Source organism: Aedes albopictus, chromosome 2, assembly GCF_035046485.1.
Source record: "Aedes albopictus strain Foshan chromosome 2, AalbF5, whole genome shotgun sequence".
Taxonomy (NCBI): Eukaryota; Metazoa; Arthropoda; class Insecta; order Diptera; family Culicidae; genus Aedes; species Aedes albopictus.
In genome coordinates this window covers 222,694,331-222,716,847 of record NC_085137.1, presented here as the reverse complement: position 1 = coordinate 222,716,847, position 22,517 = coordinate 222,694,331, and the positions used below count along the sequence as shown (strand labels likewise).

The 22,517-nt window shown below is 34.0% G+C and overlaps 1 protein-coding gene across 2 annotated transcripts in view; it reads right to left on the bottom strand.

The window, feature by feature from the left end:
• Positions 1-2,732: 2,732 nt before the first annotated feature.
• The window catches only part of LOC109411249 (MTOR-associated protein MEAK7), a 36,719-nt gene continuing 16,934 nt past the window's right edge, over positions 2,733-22,517 (bottom strand). For both annotated transcript variants that reach the window (XM_029859599.2, XM_062851196.1), the window contains 7 exons: positions 12,261-12,422; positions 11,968-12,195; positions 11,709-11,896; positions 10,807-11,141; positions 10,507-10,733; positions 6,410-6,592; positions 2,733-6,339 (listed from right to left, as the gene is read on the bottom strand). In XM_029859599.2, the coding sequence (XP_029715459.1) occupies positions 6,226-6,339; positions 6,410-6,592; positions 10,507-10,733; positions 10,807-11,141; positions 11,709-11,896; positions 11,968-12,195; positions 12,261-12,398 (1,413 nt within the window). In that variant the 5' untranslated portion in view covers positions 12,399-12,422 and the 3' untranslated portion in view covers positions 2,733-6,225. The remainder of the gene's footprint in view (positions 6,340-6,409; positions 6,593-10,506; positions 10,734-10,806; positions 11,142-11,708; positions 11,897-11,967; positions 12,196-12,260; positions 12,423-22,517) is intronic.

Below are 22,517 nucleotides of genomic sequence, written 5' to 3'. Positions count from 1 at the left end.
TGTGGCAGTCCCATCAGGTATTTTGAAGGAACCTTTCTCAGGATTCTGGAGTAATCCTTCTTAGAGGTCTAAGCTACCTTTTTCAGGATTGTGTGTCAATTCTTTTAAGTTTTTTTGGAGAATTAACCTTAGAATTCCCAAAATCTTTTTTTGTGAGAATCTCTTTCAGTATTCTACATGAATTTATCTTAATAATGTGGAAGAAAAGCTCTTGGAGTTCCTCTCAGGTCCTCAGAATTCCATCAGGATTCTGGGATAATTCTATTCAGGATTCTGGGATAACCTCTCTTAGGATTGTGGAATATTTTGGGAGAATCCCAAGGGAGAGCTTCTCTTAGGATTCTGAGACAATCTATCACAGGATTCTGGGAGAATTCCTCTCGTGACTCTGAGACAATCCGTTTCATAGATGTGGAGTAATTTTTCTCAGGATTCTAGGAAAATCCTCAATGCAACTCGGAGAGAATTCCTACCAAGATACCGGAAGAGTCTTGCTTCCTTTTCTAGGTAATGTCGACCAGGATTCAGGTGTGATCATTTTTACCATTCTTAAAAAATCTCCCATAATTCTAAAGGAACTCCTTTAAGAATACTGGAAGAGTCTCTTAAAAAGTTCTGGGGGAGTATCTTTCATAGTTTTGCAATATTTTATAATATTGAATCGACATTTTTCTTTGTGTTCTCGTTCGTACTTGAGTGGAACGCTGATGGAAGAGTGAACGGTCGTCGGTCGTCAGTGACAAGCAGGGCGAGGAGGCTGAAACATGTCGCATTTCGTCGTTCCCGCGTTTTCGTATTTTTCTTTGTGTTTTTTGTTCGCACTTCGTGTAAACGATCGACGATGGTTCGGTGGCAAGATACCACATTGCCCGCATCATGGTGCTCGTGTTCGTCGTTATTCCGAATTCGGAAATGCTAGTATCCAAGAGATTGTTTTTCAGTGCGTCGGGTATTATCGCTTATGTATTTTTTTCGGATTCTTCGATGGACGATCGGAGAATCAGCGAGTGGTGTGAACGAGTGCACATTTTATATGGTTTGGACCGTTTGCATGCTGAGACCAAAGCCAAACATAGAAAACCAGCTGGTCAGGATTACCCGGTGAGTTCGTTCATTATTATTACTTTTTATATTTGAACATGACATATATGGGGATTTCGGAGGGGTAGCCTAAGGAAGTTAAATGAACTGGTTTCCGGGCAAATGTTCGTGGGGTGGCCAAACTTTGTCACGAGATAACAATTATCATGTTGTTTTCCGAAGGTCTCCAGTGAATTTAGCTTACCCTGCTACAACAAACCATCAGGTAGATCATTCCGTTCCGGTATGACTCTGCAGCCATAGGTAATCCTTGCGCTGATGGTGGGTACACAATCATCATCATCATCATCATCATTTTATAATATTGAATCGACGTAAAAACATCGATTCAAAGCATTCGATTAAATCGGTGAATCGATTCTGCATATCCGATTCGAATCGATTCAAAAAATCGATGTCTCAGCCAGATTTGCCCAATGCTAATGCACATAGGCTTCAATTTTGGGATAACTTTTAAAAAATGGATAGACAGAGAATTGTCACTTTTTTAGATAGTTTTACTATGAGTGTAGAATTAGCATTTATTTATTAGCAAATACACATAAATAAAAATGAAAAAAAAAGTTATTTTTACTTCACATATTTGGAATAGCTAAAAATGATGAAACCCTAGTCCCACGTTCGATAAATTTCTCAAAAATAATAAAATCTATCCTATTCCAACGACCACCCTTACAATGGTAGTAAAAAATCAATGCTAGATGAATGTTCTCAGCTTAAGCTTGAGCTTGAGCTTGATGAGCCATTTTACGAAGCGACAACAATGTTGATGATGATATTGATCTTCACGGGTTATTGGACGCTACCTCCTGTCAAAATTCATTCATAAAATCGGCTCGTAAAATGGATTATTGACGAGCTACTCTCATACAAGGTACCAATGTAGTGGAACGGACCTGGTGTGATGGTTAGTTAGCACACTTGACTATCACGCCGAGGACCTGGGATCGAATCCCACTCCCGACAAACTCGCAAAACGTGAGTTCTTCCTTCGGAAGGGAAGTAAAGCGTGGGTCCCGAGATGAACTAGCCTAGGGCTAAAAATCTCGTTAATACAGATAAAAAAAAAAAAAAAAGGTACCAATGAGATATCTGCCGGGGACCAGACAGGCATCTTCAGTGTGTGAGTGATGGTGATCTTCTGTTTTTAAGCGCCAATGGCGCCTGCCACGTCAGGTTGCAGGTCAATGTGGGGAAGAGGAAGGAAGTGATGATTGTAATCGTTTTGTATCCACAGTAGACCGAATATACCTCTGCGTCTGCACAAAGTTATGCGGATGTCGGAGAATCGGTGGAATATAATGGGAAGATATTGCAGCGCAGTTCGCTTGATTGCTCATAGGCGTTATATGATAGATTGACACTGTGCTATAAAAGTTGTAAGGAAGGAAAACGGATTTTTTTACCCCGTTTCTGTTCTAGCGATGGCTATGAATATGGGACTATACTTGAGTAGAATATATGGAGAGGAGGGAGGAAGTATATAAAAAGATACAAAGTAGGAGGAAAGTGACGGGCCAGGGTTCGAACCCAGGACCTTCTGCATACGAATCAGAAGCAGTAGCCACTAGACGACCAATCCCGTGCTCAATGCTAGATGAATGTTCTCAATAAATAAAAAAGTAACCCACTTTAATTATCACTGTATATTTGTCTTCATTTCGGATCCTGGGCAACGTTTCGTAGCACATTTATATTGATTGACATAGATCGTGGATTTGGACTGCATACATTTTTCATAACGACATTTAACGTAATAGGCAATAACAGAAAATAATACTAATCAATGCTTTACTCTCTAATTTACATTATCATTCATTGTACGCATTGCTTCTAAAACACAAACGATCTGCTTATATGGCACCTGCTATCAAACCTGTGCGTTCATAAGTTCAAAAGGAACAGTAAATGACTATACACGCAATAAATTAATTAAACTCATAGATAACTTTGCACTGAACGGAAATCTCTATATTTACACTTCCCATGCGGCTGGGGGCACAGCAGTTTTGGAATAAATTATTACTTTTTAATAGTTTCATTGCTCAAGCTACTTGTTGATTCTTTCTACCATCATCGCGCGCGCGGCACAATTATAATCACATTAACGAACATCTACGATAAGTTCCCATAAAACGGTTTTCTCCCGTTCATTGCTCGGCCGGCTTTACGGCGCGTGCACGCTTAAAATCTTTGAGACTATCATTCAGCTACGATCACAGACAAACAGATGTACAATCTATGCATGAGCCATTTCTAATTATTTTTTTTTATTTTTTCCTTATTGATGTGACGTCTCAACTAACTAGGATAGAGCCTGCTTCTCATTCATAAGGATATTAAGGAGAAGTCAAGAAAATAATCATTATTAAAATATCGGGGGTCATATACAGAATCTAGACCAGCCGCTCCCAACATCCCCAAGAAACAAAAGTAGCTGAATCCAGTTTCTTAAGCTTAAGTTTGCTTAAGAGTTGTTGGTTCAACTCTTGTACAACGAAATTCTTTGTTGGGTTGTTTTGCTAAAAACTCGTGCGTTTAATACCGCAACTGCACTTAAGTGACAATTGTTACAAATAGATTCAGTAATGCTCCTATTCTTTATTATTATTATTATTATTATTGATGTTTGTAAACTAATGATGCCTAATGCCAAACTCGTCCAAACATTATCCATAAAATGAATATTTTCTTTACAATTTGTTTGTCTGTGATAGAGTTGTTTCACACATTCTCTTGGGCAAGCCACTTTTCTTTCTCGTTTTGTACTTGTTACTGTATTGTTGCACTTTTTATAATATTTCTATTCTCGATTTGGCTACTTTGGATATACCAAATTTACTAAAACTTACTATGCGCGTGTTGTTGATACTCGAGGAGCCAATACGTTTGTGTCACATGAGGAGTAAAATTGTTTATAAGCCGTCTACTTAATACACAATAAAGTTGCTAATAAAAAAAAAACCATTTTTGCAAAAGTGGCAAAAAATGTTAAGTTCATCAAAAACTACCGATGGGTTGCTCTCGCTGAAACCAAAGATTGCACATTGGAGGAAAACAAATCCCAAAAGTGGGAAAAATGATAACTTTCTTTATCCAAGAAACTACGCGATCATTGGTAATTTACTAAAGAATTGATTGTTAAGCGATTCATATACGGAGAACAGCTGTGATACGAATTATACAGCCAGTTTCCTCTAAAATTTATGTTTTTTTAATGAAGAATTTAGTTATTTGTGAAACAAGTTGTAAAATGAAGATTTTCACAGCACGAGTCATACGAGGCTTGCCCAGTTGGATAATTATGACGAGTGCTGTAAAAATCCAGTTTTGCAACGAGTTGCATACAACATTTTTTGCAATGCCAAAAAAATCACTGAGAATGACCAACCGAAATGGTATGTTAGACATACGTAATGCCTGATGTTCATAGGCACAATATGTGTTGAAAAATGGACAAATTGAGTGGAAAACTTGCGAAAAAATCCACGTTGTTCTGGTGGGATTTGAACCCACATCTCCCCAAGTTCGCTAGACAGGGCGCGTTAACCAACTCCGCCACAGAACAAGTAACAATTCTGTGAAGTAGAAAGCCAACCTGAATCCAACGCCCACCTCACCCCACGTTCTTTCCTCGCAATTCACCATCTCCTTCGGTCCTTAGATGTCCACTTCCAACACTCTCTGAGCGTGCCTACGAACAACAGTGAGAGTATGTTATTTTTAGTGTCGAGACTTTTGCCTATCCACAACACGGAACTTGGGGAGACGTGGGTTCAAATCCCACCAGAACTACGTGGATTTTTTCACAATTTTTCCACTCAATTTGTCCATTTTTCAACACATATTGTGCCTGTAAACTTGAGGTTCAGGCATTACGTGTATCCCACAATTTAGTGCTGATTTCGAAACCGTACTTTAACTAGAACAGTTTTTAAGTTTTAGTTCAATATCGAGTTTAACATTTTTTTAATATGAAATTTACTAAAATTCTAATATCTTGCGTTTTTTTTCAACTAATTTTAATTTTTTTTTTCATAAATTAAAAGCTGAATATAATACCTTCCGATGTTCTGAAGCCAGGTTTTGCGTCATATTGATGAAATTCAAGATATTGGCCATTTTATGGGACGATCACCTTAAATTTTAGCAAAATTTTCAAAAATATATGAAGAAACGTATTTTTTCAATAAGAATAAAATAATTTAAAAATTCTTTCTCAACGACCATTTGATATATCACATATAGCCGAGTTACAGTTAAAAAATCAGCTCAATCGGAACACTTATTGCGGAGAATGAGCGAATTTGCTTAAAAATAGAACAAAAATCAATTTCAAATCGTCAACCTTGTATGGAAAATCGAAAAATTTTCCGCTCTACTGTATTTTTTTTTCCTTCGCGTTTTCGAACTCAGGGCATGATTCTACGCCAAAAATGATCATCAGCTTACCGAGTTCAAAAATGCTGTAAACTAGTGTAATCAATCAACTTCATGAAAAAAAATCTTTCAAATGACTCATCGATGGTCTGTAGGTCCTTGAATCAAGAAAGTTATAAACTTGTTCAATCTTTGGGATTGATTTTTCTCTATGTAGACTGGCTTGCCCAAAAAGAATGCCTAGCTTCTTGTTTTAATTTCAGTATCAACGATCCCAAGCGTGCTTGCAGGCTATAAGATATATTTCTGAAGCTAATAACAATTTGGGAGTAGCTGCCTTTGTAAAGAAACGCAAGAGCGTAAAATAAGCATTGTTGGATAAATCTATGCTAAACTACACGAGGTTGTAAAACATATCCATCCTCATCGTGTCATTACAAAATGCAGATACCCCAAAGCACAATTTTCCAAATATTCAAGCCTCGTATTAAGCAATTGATCTTGTGCATATTGCAAACGCCAGATAACATAAAAAACACATTTTAACAAAAAAAAAACAGCAGACTTCCATTATTATCTCTCAATCGTTCCTCGGTAATGTTCTAAAACTACACAATCAATAACACTCTTGTATGTTCATTTTCAAAGGAAATTAAAATTAAACGTATCCAACACATCTACCAGATTTATTTCCGGTGAACACAAATTTCTCCCAAACTTTTTTCTGGCGTTTGATTTCCTTTTTTAATCTCTAGGCTCCTCCCGATACCCGTCGGAGTACTGCTCCCGGCCACTCAACTTGAGCATCGCTTTGCTGTCGGCATTACCATCCAGAATCGATCGACCGGTATTATCTTCCTGCAATTTTGAAAACAAAGGTTAAGATTTAGATCACCGTTTCGGAACCGCCCTTATCAAGCGTCCTTACCGGTTCGTCTTCCTTGACTGGCTTATCGCCGACGCCCCACACCTCAACGTTCCGAACCGTGAACTTTTTGGTGGCACTCATTTGGAAGTATCCCTTGTAGGTGGTGCATGACTCCGAACATTCGCCAATCCCGTACTCGCTGTCCAACCATAATCCCCAGTAATTGTGTTGACCGCCCATGCCCTGGTAAAAGAAAAGAATTTGCATTGAATTGGATGTGTACATGCGTATGAAGCACCAATAGCGTGCCCAATACTCGATGATAGGGGCGATCCTGAACGTTTTGAACTGTGCCAAATCAGTTATTAGGTAACCCCAATCCAAGGTGTCAGGCGACCCGTGCTGAGGGATGAATGGTTGAGGGGGTTTAAAATATGCTCGATCTTTAACGGAGCCCGTAGTGTGGGTAGATCACCTTTTTGGGTTGCGTTGCGGTTAAAGATCTACCAAACCTAAATCTAGTATCGTCCTATTTTTCAATTTAAGAATACATAAGTGACCCGATTTTGTCAGCCCCTTTTTGGAACACATTTTTTGCTCTCCTTGAAAATCTTAACAAAATTTCAAACTTTTTATCTCTCTATGTTCTGCTCTTTATCTGTAGTTTGATGATAAACATGAATGAATTGGTTAAAATTTGACCGTAAGATAACGAGAGCAAAAAGTTTGTCGCAAAATGGGGCTGACAAAATCGGGTCCTTACTGTATGTGTTCTGGTAATTCAAGGAATTATAGTATTGAGTCCTTGCTATTGGTGTTTCAATGACTTCCAGTTTTTTTAATTAAACTAAGTTTACCAACTTTACTTTGCATATAGTTAAAAACCTCACCATCTGAGGCTAAACTCAATGCAAAGGAAATCAAATTGGGTTACGGATCTGGGGGAAGACTTGGCAGTACTGGACCCCAGTACAATCCGGAATATCTCCGAAATGGTTCCGTATATTGCATGGCCACTTGGGTGTAATAAACTTGTACCAATTTATGATCGATTGAGGGTGACTTCAAAAAAAAATAGATGAAAATTGCCGAAATGCCAGCGTTATGTGAAGGTTAATAAGGAAACCTTACCCCATTACATTTTTGTTCCCTCAATACCTAGTTTGCTTCATGTCCTAGTCTAGTCTAGTCTACACATACACAGCCATTCATTGAAAGAATCCTGGAAAATGATAGAATCTATCATTTTTCTTATCATTATTAATGCTTGCAGTACATCTAGGATACATTGCAAGCATTAAAGCGGCCAGGCCTACTGTGCAGCGTTATTTTATATTACAGTGGATATCCACATAAAAAACAAAGAACGGGGACATCTCGTACCAACCGTTCCGTAAAAAGTGAGATTAATATACATCTACGTTGGGAGTGACTTTGCTAAGAAAGTTAATGTCACTCCATGTCCTCTGGAATCCTGGGATGGGACAAAGGTATTTACTCCGAATGCCCTGGCTCTCAACCCGAGCAGAAGAAAATAACAAGTGAATAACATATCAAGGTATTTATCTTATCTTACTACCATACCTAGATATGCTTTTCATCAGGTGGTAATAAGAGGCAAAATAACAAAAACGAATACCAAAATTTTGTATAAATAACACCTTGGAAATAACAAGTCTTGTTATTTCAATAATGAATGCATACCTTAAATTTCAAGTGCTGTATTTGTTATCCCAAAGTTATTGAATAACAAACTAATAACATTTCTTGTTATTCAATGTTTCAGTTGTTCGATGACTTCATGACGTAATAGTCAATCTTGTTCTTTGGTTATTTTCACTAAACCAACAAATACTACATCAATACCAAACTCTGCTCAAATACCTCCAATTGTTATTGTGATGTTCTCATAACATTTGGTAGAATTCCGCAGCAATAACAACTTTTGGTATTATAGCACATGTTGCTCTTTGTATGGTATTTGTGAGGTATGCCCTTCTGCTCGGGAAGCCTAGGCTTGAGCGCCATTACTCGCTCTCTGAAACGATATAAAAAGTAATGATATACGACCCTTCCCTTAGAAACATTTTCCCGCAATTTTCTATGCAATTGATACAAATAGAAAAATAATCAGAAAGATCTCACCAAACTGATTGTGATTGTTGTTTAAACTGTGGCCTTGATATTCATCGTTTTATTCTCAGCAAACTCTAATACAGCAAGCACTTGAATACCTGCAACCCGAGTAGAGCGAAATGGCAAATGAAGGGCAAATTTTACCATTAAAATAGAATGTTTGAATGGCAGAATTTGCTATTAGTTTGTTTGAAATAAGAGTTAACACAACAAAAATAATAACTAAATTTGTATGTCATAACAACTAAAGAATAACTGATTTTGCCATTGTAATAACAAAATAATAGCAAAAAGAATGTCAAAATAATAGCATATTTAAATTATGTTATTATTTTGATAATGTGGCAGGATAGTATGATAGTAACATTCGTTATTATTATGTTATTATACTATTTAATAAAACTCGTCAATTACAAGTTTTACAATGACAGCATATTTTGTAATTTATGTGTCATCCTGAGCTATTCATAAATAACTAAAGAATTGCACATTTAGATATGATAACAAAATATGTTATACTTTAGATATTTGTTTGTTATTCACCTCTACCCGGGAATCCATGAAAACGGGTTTGGTTTTCTTTTGTTTTGAATGGTTCTGTTTCTTGAAGCAATTTCGTTTTTTTCCGAACTGAGGGTTTTTCTATTTACAACGATGCAAGCTTTAGTAAATGCATATATAAAGTAATAAATGCTTGCATTATTGGTTGCCATAATGCTTTTAACATGGTAATGCAATAAAGCATTAAACAACGGCCCTATAGAACTATATCGATCTGTCAAAAATCCATAATGCTGCAATGCTGCAGTCATAATGTAGAGTAAACGCTTCATTACTTGACAGATGTAGAATGAAAGTTAACTTGCATTAGCGTATCTATAATATGACTGAATTAATGTAATGATATAATGCTTGTGGTTACTTGGGTAATGTCACAATAGATCTAAAAAAACTGGTCGCAGAGACAAACCCGAGCAGAAAAAAAAACGTTTGCATAAAAAGGACTTTTTTACCCATTTTTCATGAAGTTCTTTTACACTGGAGTGTCAATGATTTTCTACTGAGCACAAGCAATGCATTGCAGTGTACCTATGCGCTCCATTGAGATAAAATCGTTCAAAACTTTACGTACTTTTTCTAGTAAATATCTAAAGCTCAAATCGCTTCAAGGTAAATTTTAGGTACTTTTTGACCATTTTTAGTTCCGTGTGCACTATTTTGACTGTAGAATTGGTAACACTGTCCCGATTTTTATAAAACTTTGACAGTGTAAAATTGTTGTGTTAAACTGTTTACAGTGAAAATTTCAGCCATTTCTGTTGAGTACTTTCAAAGTAAGAGCAGTTTGAATTTCACTATACCAAAAACCACATCTGCTTATTGTGACATAGTGCGACATATATGGCTATAACTTTTTAACGGTATGATCAAATTGAATGAAATTTTGACAAATTACTTCTACATACATACTTTACGCACATAAAAATTTTCATTGAAATCGGTTCAGTATTTTTGACGCCGGAGTTGAAACGACAAAAAAGTGATATTTTCCAAAATGTTTATTTGCACAAGATTTTTTAGGAAAAACTTTGTAGAAGACCATATTTGTCTAAAAAATCATATGAAGGCGCTGAATGCATCTTTCCTGGTAAATCTGTTTCGTTGACCATTGTGCAGTGGTCTGATTTTACCATATACATACATCAGTTTCTATAAAACCATAAAATTTTGTTTTACCAAGTTGGGTGTCTTAGTACTTATCCCAGGGATGGAAAATATCACGGAATTTCATGGAAAAAAATTCATGATATTTCTTCAGTTCAGCCATTCTCTGTACGATTTTTGGTTCGTGGACATCATTGAGTTATAGTACTGATGGAGGATTTATGATGTCGATAAATATTGCTCACTCGGGGAAGTGGAGTTAAGAAATAACAAAATAACGTTTATATGACATTTCCGATCTCTGCACATTGCTAATGGTTCTGGAACCTTATTTTTACATAATAACCTGTACTTACCATTCCGTTGGGCATTGTTTGTTGGTGTAGATTCAAATACTGATAATGAGGGTTATATCCAGTCGATGGAAAACAACGCATTTTCGGCCGCAACGTGAAAAGGAAGGAATTTTCGTTGCCCAAATAGTTAGGTCCCAGTGCCCAGGATTCTGTTGCATAGCCTCCAAAAATGTACCCGTTTGAGTCCTCTACTATAACTACTGTAGAACCTTGATCTATGATGCGACCTAAAATGCAAATAGAATATTAGATGAATGCACGCGAGTGAGCCACGTGGAGTGGATGGTCCGTAGTAGGTACCTAACAAAGTAGAAAAACTTTCTCCATGAATCTGCGAGGAGAACAAAAAGCGCCACTTGTGCTGCTGTGCATTTGGGAGATTCGCGTTGATAAACAACATCTGCGAGAGATCGGTGAACGCCGGGTAGTCGGGCATGTACTGCAAACCCTCGCATAGTGGGAGCATCGCGTGCAGGACGACCTCTTGCTGAGGAAGGTTCTCTTTTCGCTTGGCTCTGCCGTCATCGGTGTCGTCCTTTTTTCTCTCCTCGGAGCTGTTTTTCACGCTGCGATAGTTGTACAAATGGGAAAACACATGCTCCAGCATTTTGAGGAAAATGGGATTTTTGTTGAGCCTGCCATAACGAAAAGTATAATTAGATTCTAATTTGACGAAAGCAGGAGCGAGGATGTTCTACTGTTTTGCTTTTTATGAGATTGCCATCATCAAATATGCATTGAATGCACGACATTTTCGGTTGAGCCGACACAGTTGGCTTATAAAATAGTAGTTTGCGGTTTTCCTGCGAAGTGGGTTCGAAGAAGCTGTTCAGTGTTAACTACTGTTTGAATAGCTCGGATACACACTGTACGTAAGTAACAACATCCAACTTTAAAGGAGATACAAACCTAAGTAGAGTTTACCTAAATTAACTCTACATAAATAGAGGTTCGAGTGTACTGAAGACTTGCGGCCGAATCTGTTATTGCCTTAGACCATAACGTATTGAAATGTTAAAAGTAGATCTATACTAACACGCAGATTGCGCACCTTCCCAATAGGAAAATTTACGAACTATGATTAATTAATGCTAATCATAAACTTTGTCACCTTTTTGTCGGCTCATCTACCATTTATAGCACATCACTCATTCCATATAATTAGCAGCTGTTTATTTTTGGACACAACTCAAGTCACTTACCAGCGTTCAGCATCTGCTCGAGTAACCTTCTGTGTACCTTGTTGTACCACGTCGTACACTAAGCTCTCGGCTAGCTTCTGTATGCACTCCTTCACGATTCGAAATCCACGTGACTCCCACGATTTAAATTCCGGCCCACCTTCAAGCCTTATCGCTCGCATGTAACTGCTCACCACGGCCTCAACGTACTGTAATAAAATGCAAATATCGTCATTAAATTGTTGCTCTTTTGGTGTCGTCCGTCAACCCAAAAGAATACCTCTTTGATCAATGGATACGCTATTTCGGTGGATTCCGAATCTGGCGATTGGCCCAAACTGCACAGCAATACATTGATTCGTTCTTCCAGCGTACCGCGGACAGTGTAGACATACAATTCAGCAAAACGAGGAAGATCAACAAATGCTGCTCGTTGACCGAGCGGACCAAAGAGAAAATTGGTAATATACTGTGCCAACCGTGGATCCATTTGTGATCCCCAGAATTTCTGAAGAAATTGGAGAAAGAATCAACATAGAATCGATGTTTCGGATTTCCTAGTGCCATACATACCATGAGTTCTTCTTCCTTGCATTTGTCGGAATTTTTGCTGGCTATTCTAAATGAACTGGCTATCAGTGGCAGTTCACTTTTCTCTAGCATTGGACATTTTTCTGCCAACTTTGAACTAGATGACGATATATTGCCCATGGCTTCTCGTATTCCGGACTAGATCTGTGAATTGGTAATATGAAAATGTAGAAATGTTGTGTGTTAATATCCGCATTTGAACAGCAAGTGCCAATAAACTGCTAATATTCATGATCAAGTCTGATTGTATCAAGTATAAAATAAAAGTGAAATCAAGTATAAAGCGTTACAATTAACTGACAAAAGTGGTCCCACTTTGACCTACCTCATGGAATGTTCAAACAAACAATTTTCGTTGCATGTTTTCCTATTTATGAAAAGTGTTTGGTAATCTGTTTTTTTAGCTACTGAATGATATGAAATTCATGAAAATAAAGCTTCATAAATTTATTAACACTCCTGCGTCGATGCTATTTTTCACTTACACGAACGTCTATGCCTCGAAAAAAGTTGGAACGCTAATTTCAACCTTCTATATCTCGGCCGTTACAAGTCCGATTTCAAAAATTTTTTTAGCAATGAATTTTTTAGGATCTCTGGATGAGTATACATGTTTTGAAAATTTTCTCTGATCAAAATTCTAATTTCTAGTACTAAAAAACCCGGAGCAAGTCGTTATAAATTTCGTAAGATTTTTATGTTCGAGCAGAACTTTAAATTTATCGCGATGACGACATGATTTTTTTATGGTGAATAGCCCACACGAGTGTAATAAAGCTATCAATGTGATTTAAGTGATTATTTATAACTCAAAGCACTGCAATATATTCACAAAACTACGTATAATACAGAGAAACCCATATTTTCTTTTGTAACTTTAAATTTGTCGCGATGACCAATGTATTTTTTTATTTTAAAATGTGCGCATATACTTAAAGAAGAAATTCTCAGAACATTGTTGATATTTTTCTCTTCAAAGAACTACAAAAAATTCAGAAAACTACGAATTTTTCAGGAAAAATATACAATTTCGTTATAATTTCAAACTAAACTCGAATTCGCATACGTTTTATAATTTTAAAATATTTGTGTATTTATCCAGAACAAGTTTGCAGAACATTATTGATATAAATCTGGCCAAAGAACTACAAAAAATTCAAAAAACTACGATTTTTCCAGGAAAAATATACAATTTTGTTATAACTTCAAACTAATTTCGAACTCCATACATTTTATGATATTAAAATATTTGCGTATTTATCCAGAATACGTTTATTGATGTAAATCTGGCAGAGAACTACGAAAATTCAGAAAACCACGAATTTTTCAGGAAAAATATACAATTTTGTTATAACTTCAAATTAATCTTGAATTGGGTTTTTAAATTAAGAAAAATGTATCGATTTTTTGATTTTATACGAAAGAGCACCTTTTTCTGAGCCACTATGATTTTTTGCAGATTTTTAGAACGTTATTTTGATACCTAAAATCAATTTCAAAGAGAATTTTCAAAATCACCTTTTGACAGCTGGGTAACTGTTTGACAGCTCCACCCAGTACAAAATGCGACGAGGGGTGATTCGACAAATCGCTCCCATACAAACTTCAAATTGATTTTTAAACAGGTTCCCGGGCACCAAAATTCATGAAAATTTGGATTTCGGCTCAGTTTGGCATGCAGATTCAGAATATGGAATTATCTCAACAACGCTAAAGAAGCCAATTCCCATGCATTTTATTATTTTTAAATATTTGTGTATTTATCCAGAACAAGTTTGCAGAACAATATTAATGGAAATCTGGCCAAAGAACTACAAAAATTCAGAAATTTACATTTTTTTCCAGGAAAGAAATACAATTTTGTTATAACTTCAAACTAATTTCGAATTCCCATACATTTTATGATATTCAAATATTTGCGTATTTATTGAGAACAAGTTTGCAGAACATTATTGATGTTAATCTGGAAGAACTACAAAAATTCAGAAAACTGCGATTTTTTCAGGAAAAAATACAATTTTGTTATAAATTCAAACTAATCTAAAATTTCCATACATTTTATGATATTAAAATATTTGCGTATTTATCCAGAACAAGTTTGCAGAATATTATTGATGTAAATATGGCAGAAGAACTACAAAAATTCAGAAAACTACAAATTTTTCAGGAAAAATATACAATTTTGTTATAACTTCAAACTAATCTCGAGTTCCCATATATTTTATGATATTAAAATATTTGCGTATTCATCTAGAACAAATTTGCAGAAAATTATCTATACAAATCTGGCCAAAGAATTACAAAAATTCAGAAAATTACGATTTTTTTCAGGAAAAATATACAAATTTGATATAACTTCAAACTAATCTCGAATTCCCATGCATTTTATGATTTCAAAATTTTTGCGTATTTATCCAGAACAAGTTTGCAGAACATTATTGATGTAAATCTGGCAGAAGAACTACAAAAATTCAGAAAACTACGAATTTTTCAGGAAAATATACAATGTTGGTATAACTTCAAATTAATTTCAATTTCTCATACATTTTATGATTTTAAAATATTTGCGTATTTATACAGAACATTATGGATATAAATCTGGCCAAAGAACAACAAAAAATTCAGAAAACTACGATTTTTTTTGCAAAACTATTCAATTTTTAAGTAACTTCAAATTGATTTCAATTTCTCATACATTTTAGGATTTTAAAATATTTGCGTATTTATTCAAAACAAGTTTGCAGAACGTTGTTGATACATAGTTTCTTTTCAAAGAACAACAAAAAAATCAGCAAACTACGTTTTTTTTTTCAGGAAAAATTTACAACGTTGTTATAACTTAAAACTGATCTCGAATTCCCATGCATTTTATGATTTTAAAATATTTGCGTATTTATCCAGAACAAGTTTGCAGATCATTATTGATATAAATATGACTAAAAAACTTCAACAAAAAACAGAAAACGTCGAGTTTTTCGGGAAAAGTATATAACTTTATTGTTACTTCAAATTGATCTCGATTTATTATACATTTTATGATTTTAGAATTTTTGCGTATTTATTCAAAACAAGTTTGCAGAACATTGTTGATAATTAAGCTGCTAAGAACTGCGAAAAATTCAAAAGTCTACGAATTTTTCAGGAAAAATATACAATTTTGTTATTACTTCAAATTGATGTCAAAATCCCATACGTTTTATTATTTTTAAGTAATTGCGTATTTATGCAAAACAAGTTGCACAACATTGCTGGTTTAATTCTGCCCAATGAACTTCAAAAAATACAGAAAACTACGATTTTTTTTAGGAAAAATGTACAATTTTGTTATAATTTCAAATTGTTTTCAATATTCCATATATTTGCGTATTTATCTAAAATATATTTGCAGAACATTGTTGATATTATTCGGACAAAAACACTACTAAAAATCAGGAAACTATGAATATTTCCGGATAATTTATAATTTTGTTATAACATAAGATTGGCGACTTTTCCCGCGGTTGCCTATCGACGGGGCCACACTACAATCCGTATGGCAACGATCACGGAGGCCCCGATGACGAGAACCGACACATCGGTGATTAGGGTAACATCGTGGCGCACATTACGGGTCTGGCCAAAATCCAGCTGGTAGACCGCAAGATTTGTATGTATTTAGATCAAAATCAAAAATTTGGGTATTAGAGGGTTAAAAAATGCCCATTTTTCCGAAGCAAACCACTGCTGATATTATGCTGGCCAAAGCACTACACAAATTCAGGAAAATACATTTTTTTCCGATGACGTACATTTTAATTTAACCAATTATAATTAATTTTAAGATTTCAATATCCCATACATATTATGATTTAAAAAAAAGTTTGCATATTTATACAGAACAAGTATTTTTAAAATTCGTAATCTTCTGATTTTTTTGTAGTTCGTTAGAGAGAAAACTATCAACAATGTTATGCCAACTTGTTTTTGTTAAATACGCAAATGTTTAAAATCATAAAATGTATGCGTTTTGGAGATCAATTTGAGGTTATATGACAATTGTATATTTTTCCTGATAAAATCGTAGTTTTCTGAATATTTTGTTATTTTTTGAAGAGAAAACTATCGACAATGTTCTGCAAACTTGTTTTGAATAAATACGCAAATATTTTAGGATCATAAAATGTATGAGAAATTGAAACCAATTTGAAGTTATATCAAAATTGTACATATCTGCTGAAAAAATCGTAGTTTTCTGAATTTTATGTATTTCTTTGGCCAGATTAATATCAATAATGCTCTGCAAACTTGTTTTGGATAAATACGCGCATATTTTAAAATCATAAAATACCGTCGTGCGGGGCTTCTTTTTAAACTTTTTCGTGTTTTTTTTTTCAACTTTATGACATTATAACTCCCAGAGTAGTGAATCGATTTCCACAATTATTAGAAATAATAATCGTGAATATGTATGTAGGTTGTATGCTAAATTTGAACTAAATCCATCAATTAATAAAAAAGTTGTTCATACACCAATCGGACACATCTCATATAGAACCGGATGGGGGCTACTTTGGACATTTTTATCTATAACAAAACTGCACTTCAAATTCCAGGGTTATTTAGAAAACTATTTTGAACCAATACTGTAGTATACTGTATCAAACATGATTCCAATAAATATATGCGTTTTACGATGGTTCTATGTAACTTTTGGTATTATGGGCAGCGTGATATTGCTATATAGATAGCCTGAAAAAAGGGGCCATCAATCTTTTATTTAGGTGAAACGGCCATTTATAATATATAACGATACAAATATTCGATTGTATATGCCATGTTGATACATTTTGAATAAATTCATCAACCCTTTGAAATTTATGAACTGTGGAAACAATGCTTACAGACCAAATGTTCTGATACGTTATGTATATTTTATTGTTTTTTTTTATGTTTTTTCGCGTCCTGACAAGCAATAAACGGTCTGTCTGAAAAATAATTTCAACCAAATGAAGGAAAAATTGTTGCTTCATAATAGTCTCAAAGATGTCAAACAGATTTGAACCACATTTTGAATTCAAAAACTCCATTTTCAAAAGTGTCCAAAGTAGCCACGCATGTCAAAAGTAGTCCCGCACCACGGTATATGAGAAATTGAAATCAATTTGAGGTTATATCAAAAATGTATATTTCTGCTAATAAAAATCGTAGTTTTCTGAATTTATAACGAAATTGTATATCTTTCCTGAAAAAATCGTAGTTTTCTGATTTTTTTTTGTAGTTCTTTGAAGAGAAAACAATCCTGGATAAATGTACAAATATTTTAATATCATAAAATGTAAGTATGGCAATTCGAGATTAGTTTAAAGTTATAACGAAATTGTATAATTTTCCTGGAAAATTCGTAGTTTTCTGATTTTTGTAGTTCTTCTGCCAGATTTACATCAATAATATTCTGCAAACTTGTTCTGGATAAAAACGCAAAAAATTTAAAATCATAAAATGTATGGAAATTCGAGATTAGTTTGGAACTATAACAAAATTGTATATTTTTCCTGAAAAACACCTAGGTTTCTGAATTTTTGTAGTTCTTCTGTCAGACTTACATCAATAATGTCCTGCAAACTTGTTCTGGATAAATACGCAAATATTTTAAAATCATGAAATATATGGAAATTCAAGATTAGTTTGAAGTTATAACAAAATTGTATATTTTTCTTGAAACATTCGTAGATTTCTGAATTTTTGTAGTTCTTCTGCCAGATTTACATCAATAATATTCTGCAAACTTGTTCTCAATAAATACGCAAATATTTTAATATCATAAAATGTATGGGAATTCGAGATTAGTTTGAAGTTATAACAAAATTGTATATTTTTCTTGGAAAAATCGTAGTTTTCTGATTTTTTTGTAGTTCTTTGGCCAGATTTATATCAATAATGTTCTGCAAACTTCTTCTGGATAAATACACAAATATTTTAAAATCATTAAACGTATGGGAATTCGAGATTAGTTTGAAGTTATAACGAAATTGTATATTTTTCCTGAAAAATTCGTAGTTTTCTGAATTTTTTGTAGTTCTTTGAAGAGAAAATTTACAACAATGTTCTGAGAATTTCTTCCTTAAGTATATGCGCACATTTTAAAGTAAAAAATACATTGGTCATCGCGACAAATTTAAAGTTACAAAAGAAAATATGGGTTTCTCTGTATTATACGTAGTTTTGTAAATATATTGCAGTGCTTTGAGTTATAAATAATCACTTAAATCATATTGATAGCTTTATTACACTCGTGTGGGCTATTCACCATCAAAAAATCATGTGGTCGTCGCGATAAATTTAAAGTTCTGCTCGAACATAAAAATCTTACGAAATTGATAACGACTTGCTCCGGGTTTTTTAGTACTAGAAATTAGAATTTTGATCAGAGAAAATTTTCAAAACATGTATACTCATCCAGAGATCCTAAAAAATTCATTGCTAAAAAATTTTTTGAAATCGGACTTGTAACGGCCGAGATATTGAAGGTTGAAATTAGCGTTCCAACTTTTTTTGAGGCATCGGCGTTTGAGTGTTAATGAATCGATTTTAATCGATTCTTAACTGTGTTTCGTATTGCTATCGGATACATTTTAAAACTTTCATGCTTGGCATAAAGACTAGATACAATGTGAGGTTCAAAACCACTGCAATAAATCATTATGACATCCCAGAACTGAATTTCATAATTAAAACTTTTATAAAGGCCTAAAAAATCGTTTATTTTCCTTAACATACACTCAGTAGCAAAAAAAAAGCCGAGCTGATTTTTTCTCCTCAAATCCGTCATGTTCAATCTACTGCAACTTCGGCAAATATCGATATTTTTGGCTGAAAATTTTACCACTTTGTCATCAATATATTGACAATGTATGGTCAAAATTTCAACTTGATAGGAATTATATATTTTGAGTTATAACAACTTATATGAAAAAAATCATTTTTGGACATACTTTTTTCAAAAATCCTTATTTCAGTGCAAAATCTATATAACTTCATAAAAATTTCACTGCAGCGTCAGTAAATATAGGAAATGTTGTGGTCAAAATTTGAAATGTTTTCATCCAGCGGTTTCGACCACAGAAATCGTCAAAGCTGAAATATCAGTGTGGGTGCCTACTGTAGTTTTCACTCCATATTGACTGTGCTGAAACAGCGGTGCAGAAAAAAAGCCGAGGTCAATTCGTTCCATTAATGTTTAGATCTAAATTTTAATAAACAATCCATATTGTATGACATCGATATATATAAAAATGCAGTGGCATACGTGGGACCGCGCATAACTTGCGAACGGAAGGTCCGATTTAGGTCGTCTAAGTTTTGTTCTGTTAGTTTTCACCCAAGGAAGGTTTATGAGGCATAAAACATGGAAATATTGATAGTTTTTGAAAATCGATCTTTCATACCAGGGACCGGGTCTTGGCTAGAAACTTAAAACGTCAAAAAACGCAGTAGGCAAGACAAAGTTTGCCGGGTACAGCTAGTATTTTTTTTATAAATTTTCGTGTGTTATGCTAGTTATTTAGGTCATTCTACACTAGGCCGTCCCTTATTTTGCAAAATTTAGAAATGTTACAAGTTCGTTAGTGGAAAATGATCGTTTTAGCTAAAAAATGATCGTGTCAAAATTTGAAGTCCGTATCTCAAGGCTAAGTGGTTCCTCAAGGGGCCTAAAGTTGTCAAAAATTGTATGGGACCAAAAAAACATGAAATTTTTTTCGACGAAAAAATACGCTATTCTACTAAAACCGGTGATTTTAGGACCCTCAAGGGCCAAAAATGTGCTTAGATTTGCGATATCTCTACTCGTTTTTGAGTTATTGAACAAAATAGGGAAAGTTTCCTTCGAAATCTAAAAAAATGGTCAAAAATGCGGATTTTTCAGTTGTTTTTTGTCAATATCTTGGGAACGAGTAGAGATATCGCAAATCTAAGCACATTTTTGGCCCTTTAGGGTCCTAAAATCACCGGTTTTAGTAGAATAGCGTATTTACTTGTCGAAAAAAAATTTCATGTTTTTTGGTCCCATACAATTTTTGACAACTTTAGGCCCCTTGAGGGACCACTTAGCCTAGAGATACGGACTTCAAATTTTGACACGATCATTTTTTAGCTAAAACGATCATTTTCCACTAACGAACTTATAACATTTCCAATTTTTGCAAAATAAGGGACGGCCTATTCTACACGTAACACATAGTGCGTTACGCGTTACACGTTATGCGTTACAAAACATACATACAGTGTATCAAACAATTGTCCGTACAGCAATTTTTTGGTCGAAATAATTTTTCACTCAAATGTTTATAACTTTTTTATACGTTAATCAAAAACGCTGAAATTTTGACCTATCATGAATCATATATAAATGCTCCATTGGTGAAATTTTGAGTGAGATCGAATAAGTTTTCTGAAAGTTATAGAACTTTTAGTAAAACTTTTAATGTTTTTGAACACATTTTTAAAACATTATATCTCAATATGTAGTCGATGAAACTTTTTCAATATTTTTTGTGTTACAACTTATACCTAAGGCTTTCTTATGCAGCTACGTTTGAGGTTTTATATTCACTACAAAAAATATGAAAAATTTGCTTATACAGTTGTCGATATTTGAAAAATTACCATATTTTGCACATAAAAACTGCCAAACGTTTTCCACCAATAAAAGTGCATTAACTGAACGAAAAATGCATAGGACCTACTCTTCATATGTAGTTTAGTAGGTCCTGTATAAAAATATTACATTAAGAGAGTTCAAAAAAGTTGAAAACACTTGGCACTTTCATTGATCAAAATATGATAAATTTCCCAATAATACTCTGAACATATACAGATTTTTCATATTTTTTGTAGTGAATATAAAACCTCAAACGTAGCTGCATAAGAAAGCCTTTGGTATAAGTTGTAACACAAAAAATATTAAAAAAGTTTCATCGACTACATATTAAGATATAATGTTTTAAAAATGTGTTCAAAAATATAATAAGTTTTACTAAAAGTTCTATAACTTACAGAAAACTTTTTCGATATCGCTCAAAATTTTACCAATGGAGCTTCAATATATGGTTTATGATTGGTCAAAATTTCAGCGTTTTTGATTGACGTATAAAAAAGTTATAAACATTTGAAAGAAAAATTATTTTGACCAAAAAGTTTCTGTACGGACAATTGTTTGATACACTGTATGTTAGTGAATATACAAGTAGTTTGTATAATTTACAAATTTTGACTACTGTGAAAACCTTTTCATAAGCAAGCAAGTGATGTTACATGCCTTAATATATCATACTTTGTGGTTCTAAATTATACCCCTCAACTTGTTTGCTTATAATAAATTTAACATTTACACGCATAACGCGTAACGCACTTTGTGTTACGTGTAGAATGTCCTAAATAACTAGCATAACATACGAAAATTTATAATAATGAGTCATACAATATGGATTGTTCATTAAAACTTAGATCTAAACAATAATGGAACGAATTGACCTCGGCTTTTTTTCTGCACCGGTGTTTCAGCATGGTCAATATGGAGTGAAAACTGTAGGCACACACATTGGTACTTCAACTTTGCGAAATCTGTGGCCCAAACCGCTGGATGAAAACATTTCAAATTTTGACCACAACATTTCCTATATTTACTGACGCTGCAGTGAAATTTTCATTAAGCTACTTAAATTTTTCACTGAAATACGGGTTTTCGAAAAAAATATGTCCAAAACTAGATTTTTTCATATAAATTGTTATAACTCAAAATATATAATTCCTATCAATTTAAAATTTTGACCATACAATATCAATATATTGATGATGAAGTGGTAAAATTTTCAGCCAAAAATATTGATAATTGCTAAAGTTGCAGCAGATTGAACATGACGGATTTTGGGAGAAAAATTCAGCTCGGCTTTTTTTTTGCAACTGAGTGTAAATCGATTTTTTTCTTAACTGTGTTTCGTATCGCTATCGAATACATATTAAAACTTTTATGTTTAGCATGAAGACTAGGTACAATGTGAGGTTCAAAACCACTGTAATAAATGAATATGACATCCCAGAATTGAATTTCATAAGCGAAATTTTTATGAAAGTCTAATAAATCGTCTATATTCTTTAATATAGACGATTTATTAGAGTTAGTCCTTAAATCATTAACCAATTGCCTACCTTTAGGCTTTTATTATGGTTTAGAGGATTTTAATTCTAAAATAACTCAAAAAG